The following is a 4749-nucleotide window of genomic DNA, read 5'->3' as shown; positions in this document are numbered from 1 at the left end:
TGGTCTCTTCCAACTCTATGATTGTATGATTCTATGATTCCACTCCTATTGATGCAGCCCGGAATTGCATTGGCTTTTTTAGCTGCCGCGTCACACTGTTGGCTCATGTCAAGTTTGTGGTCAACCAAGACTCCTAGATCCTTTTCACATGTACTGCTCTCAAGCCAGGTGTCACCCATCTTGTATTTGTGCCTCTCATTTTTTTTGCCCAAGTGCAATACTTTACATTTCTCCCTGTTAAAGTTCATCTTGTTTGTTTTTGCCCAGTTCTCTAATCTGTCAAGGTCGTTTTGAAGTGTGATCCTGTCCGCTGGGGTGTTAGCCATCCCTCCCAGTTTGGTGTCATCTGCAAATTTGATCAGGATGCCCTTGAGTCCATCATCCAAGTCGTTGATAAAGATGTTGAATAAGACCGGGCCCAAGACAGAACCCTGTGGCACCCCACTAGTCACTTCTCCAGGATGAAGAAGAACCATTGATGAGCACCCTTTGGGTTCGGTCAGTCAGCCAGTTACAAATCCACTGAGTGGTAGCATAGTCAAGACCGCATTTTACCAGCTTCTTTACAAGAATATCATGGGGCACCTTGTCAAATGCCTTGCTGAAATCAAGGTAAGCTACGTCCACTGCGTTCCCTTCATCTACCAGGCTTGTAATTCTGTCAAAAAACGAGATCAGGTTAGTCTGACATGACTTATTTTTCAGAAATCCATGCTGACTATTGGTGATCACAGCATTCCTTTCTAGGTGCTCACAGACTGTTTGCTTAATGATCTGCTCCAGAATCTTCCCTGGTATTGATGTCAGACTGACTGGGCGGTAATTATTTGGGTCCTCTCTTTTCCCCTTTTTGAAAATAGGGACAACATTTGCCCTCCTCCAGTCTGCCGGGATTTCGCCTGTTCTCCAGGAATTCTCAAAGATGACTGCCAGTGGTTCTGAGATCACATCTGCCAGTTCTTTTAATACTCTTGGATGCAGTTCATCTGGCCCTGGAGACTTGAATACATCTAAACTAGCCAAGTATTCTTGTACTATCTCCTTAGTTATTCTGGGCTGTGTTTCCTCTGCTGAATCATTTGCTCCAAATTCTTCAGGTCGGGCATTGTTTTCTTTATCGGAGAAGACTGAGGCAAAGAAGGCATTGAGGAGTTCAGCCCTTTCTGTGTCCCCTGTTTGCATTTCACCATCTTCTCCTCTGAATGACCCCACTGTTTCTTTGTTCTTCCTTTTGCTATGAACATACCCATAAAAGCCTTTTTTGTTGCTTTTAACCTCTGAGTTCATTCTGTGCTTTAGCTTTTCTGACTTTGTGTCTACACGTGCTGGCTATTTGTTTGAATTCCTCTTTGGTGGTTTCCCCCCTTTTCCATTTTTTGTACACATCCTTTTTTAATCTTAACTCAGTTAAAAGTTCTTTAGATAGCCACCCTGGCTTCTTTAGGCACCTTCCATGTTTCCGTCTCATTGGTATTGCCTGAAGTTGTGCTTTTACTATCTCCCTCTTAACAAACTCCCAGCCATCATGAACTCCCTTTCCTTTTAGTATTACTGTCCATGGGATCTCACCCAGCACTTCCCTAAGTTTTATGAAGTCGGCTTTCTTAAAGTCAAGAAATTGAGTCCTAATATGCTTGGCTGCTCCTTTCCGCTGTATAGTAAACTTCAGAAGAGCATGATCACTCGCGCCTAATGATCCTTCCACTTCTACCCCACTAACCAGGTCATCAACATTGGTTAGGACCAGATCTAAAATGGCTGTTCCTCTTGTTGCTTCTCCCACTTTCTGGACAATGAAGTTGTCTGCAAGGCCAGTGAGGAATCTGTTTGACCTTATGCTCTTGGCTGAGTTTGACATCCAACAAATATCCGGGTAATTGAAGTCCCCCATTACTACTATCTCCCTTCCTTTTGCATGCTTGGCCATCTGTTCCAGGAAGGCATCATCTATGTCCTCCGTTTGGCTTGGGGATCTATAGTAAACTCCCACAATGAGGTCACTGTTATTCTTCTCTCCCTTAATTTTGACCCAAATGCTCTCACTTTGGCTTTGAGGTTCTAAATCTTGGATCTCTTCACAGGTATACACATCCCTGACATATAACGCCACTCCTCCTCCTTTCTTGTCTGGTCTGTTTCTCTGAAATAGATTGTATCCCTCCATTATTACATTCCAATCGTGGGACTTATCCCACCAGGTTTCAGTGATGCCTATTATGTCATATTTAGTTTGCTGTACCAAGAGCTCAAGCTCATCTTGTTTATTTCCCATGCTTTGCGCATTAGTGTACAGACATTGAAGTCCATTAATCATTCTCCCGTGTCTCTTATTTAAGGATTTTTTCCTCCCACCACTAGGTCTGCGTGCTGTTTGTTCCATTTGGTCTATGACATTTGGATGTTCATCTTCATCAATTGATAGACTCCTACCTTCAGGAGCACTGTCTCCCTCCCCCACATTAGTCAGTTTAAAGCCCTCCTGATGAGGTTTCTGAGATTTTTGGCAAAAGCATTCCTCCCAACCGTTGTGAGGTGCAGCCCATCACTTGCCAGAAGTCCATCTTCAAGAAACTGCAGTCCGTGATCTAAGAATCCAAACCGTTCCTGTTTACACCATTTGTGAAGCCAGCTGTTCACTTCCACTATTTTTCCCTCTCTCCCTGGGTCACATCGTTCAACTGGGAGGACAGATGAGATGACAATTTGTGCATTTAATTGCTTCAATTTCCTGCCCAGAGCCTCGTAGTCTCTTTTGATCTTCTGGAGGCTATTGCTTGCAGTGTCATTGGTTCCCACATGAACCAAGAGGAAGGGGTATTTGTCAGTGGGTTTTATGATTCCTTGCAGTCGTTCAGTTACATCTTGGTTCTTAGCCCCGGGGAGGCAGCACACTTCCCGAGACATCTTGTCAGGCCCACAGATCACTGCTTCTGTTCCCCTCAGTAGGGAATCCCCTATCACCACTACACGCCTCCTCGTAGGTTTGGTCGGGGTTCTTCCGTGAGCTGTCCGTTCCAAGGTCGCCTGCACATTCCCTGAGGACTGACTTTGCTGCTCGTCTTCATATACCTGATCGACTGTAATGAGGGAGAGATCCTCAAATGGAGTCTGCTCTTCGTCTTCCATGCTAGGGGAGAGGACCTCAAAGCGATTGTGTATTTCTAAACAATCAGAGCGAACCCTGGGCCTCCTAATTCTTTGAGTCACGTTTCTCCATATATCTGGCTCCTGTGTTGGTGAACTAGCCTCCTTCTCAGGGGAGTCCCCTGTCTCCTCCTTGGTGGAGATGGTGTGCTTTGTTGCTTCCAAGAAGAGCTCCAGCTCTCTAATTCTTTGGAGAGTAGCTACACGTTCCTCCAGTTGCTGGACTTTGTCTTCTAAGAGGGCAATCAACATGCAATTCCTGCATGTAAAGCTGCCTGCAACCTTTGGCAAGATGGCAAACATTGCGCAGGAACCGCAGGCGACTCTTCAACATCAGCTTCGTTGGACTGATCATGTTTAGATGCCTGATTATCGTCTTCCAAAGCAGCTACTCTATTCTGAACTTAAAAATTAAAAGCGTAATGCTGGTGGTCAACAAAAGAGGTTTAAAGACTCTCTCAAGGCAAATCTTTAAAAATGTAGTATAAACACCAACATCTGGGAAACACTGGCCTGCGAGCGCTCCCATTGGAGAACAGCCTTTACCAAAGGTGTCACGCACTTCGAAGATGCTCGGTCAGCACATTTCTCCCTTTCATCCTAAGAGGAAGGCGTGTTTAGCAAACCGTCACCATGATCATCTCCCACTCGGAAACCTATGTCCCCACTGTGGAAGGATGTGTGGATCCAGAATTGGCCTCCACAGTCACTTACTGACTCACTGTTAAGACCGTGTTCATGGAAAACAATCTTACTTGGCTACAAGTGATCACCAAAGAAGATTAAATCTGTGCCAGTCATGAATGACATCATGGAGCTATGCAATTATGCCTTCACCAGTTGACATATCTTATTAGCATTCAAACTGAGAGTATTGGGGGTGGAGATGGAGGAAAAATATTGGCGACCATCTCTTTTTCCAGGAAATGACAGGCTACTTACTATGGAATCATGACATACACTCATATCCAGCAATCCTGTCTTTCCTTGCTGGCTCCCCAAATGGAATGTGCAGCAGTAACTAGGTCAAGCAGGCCAGGATAATAATAGACATTGGTGAAGTTACAGCAACAAAAATTGTTTTCAGCGTAAGATGCTTATTACTGTTCTTATTTCACATCTCTGTTTGGGAAGAAGATGGTTTTACAAAAAGCAAGCAAATTAATGGACAAACTACACATATTGTTAGCCACATAATGTAGTTTGGCATTACATGCATAATTTGTTCCTGTGTATAATTATTTTAACTAGAGGGAGCACTTACAAAGGGAAGATCAGGACCAGGGCTAGCAAATGATATGCGTGAAGGGGGGCTAGCTCTTTCCTACCACACAATGATCCCAATCAAAATGATACCCCCAGAAGCTGCCCTGGAATAGAGGCTTACCTCCTAGAGCTAAAAGCAAGTTTTGGGGGTTGTGGTGTTTTTTGTTGGGACCGCGGTGTGGGTGGGTCATGCAAAAGAGTTAAACTCCTCCTCTCCATGCACAGATCCCGAGTGGCCCCCTTGTCACCACAGCTGCTGCTTACAGTTCTAAAAATGATACACACAATGCCAAAATATACATTTAACATCTCTTGTACTTTAGCCCTAAGCTGATGGTA

At 44.5% G+C, this 4749-nt stretch overlaps 1 protein-coding gene across 1 annotated transcript; it reads right to left on the bottom strand.

Moving 5' to 3' along the window:
* Positions 1–237: 237 nt before the first annotated feature.
* On the bottom strand, positions 238–3277 carry LOC310672747 (uncharacterized protein). The gene is made up of 2 exons (XM_083430397.1): positions 720–3277; positions 238–641 (listed from the first exon to the last, which is right to left on the bottom strand). The coding sequence occupies exon 1, from the start codon at positions 2378–2380 to the stop codon at positions 1271–1273; it is 1110 nt and encodes a 369-aa protein (XP_083286523.1). The 5' UTR covers positions 2381–3277; the 3' UTR covers positions 238–641; positions 720–1270.
* Between the last annotated feature and the right edge of the window lie 1472 nt (positions 3278–4749).

The sequence above is a fragment of the Podarcis tiliguerta genome, assembly GCF_965153285.1.
Source record: "Podarcis tiliguerta genome assembly, chromosome: 2".
Lineage (NCBI taxonomy): Eukaryota > Metazoa > Chordata > Lepidosauria > Squamata > Lacertidae > Podarcis > Podarcis tiliguerta.
The sequence above is the reverse complement of the archived record's forward strand: the minus strand, read 5'-3'. Positions and strand labels throughout refer to the sequence as shown.

What these genes read in the sequence shown, in the direction of transcription:
- LOC310672747 (XM_083430397.1), bottom strand. Translation starts at nt 2,380, where the DNA reads ATGGAACAAACAGCACGCAGACCTAGTGGTGGGAGGAAAAAATCCTTA.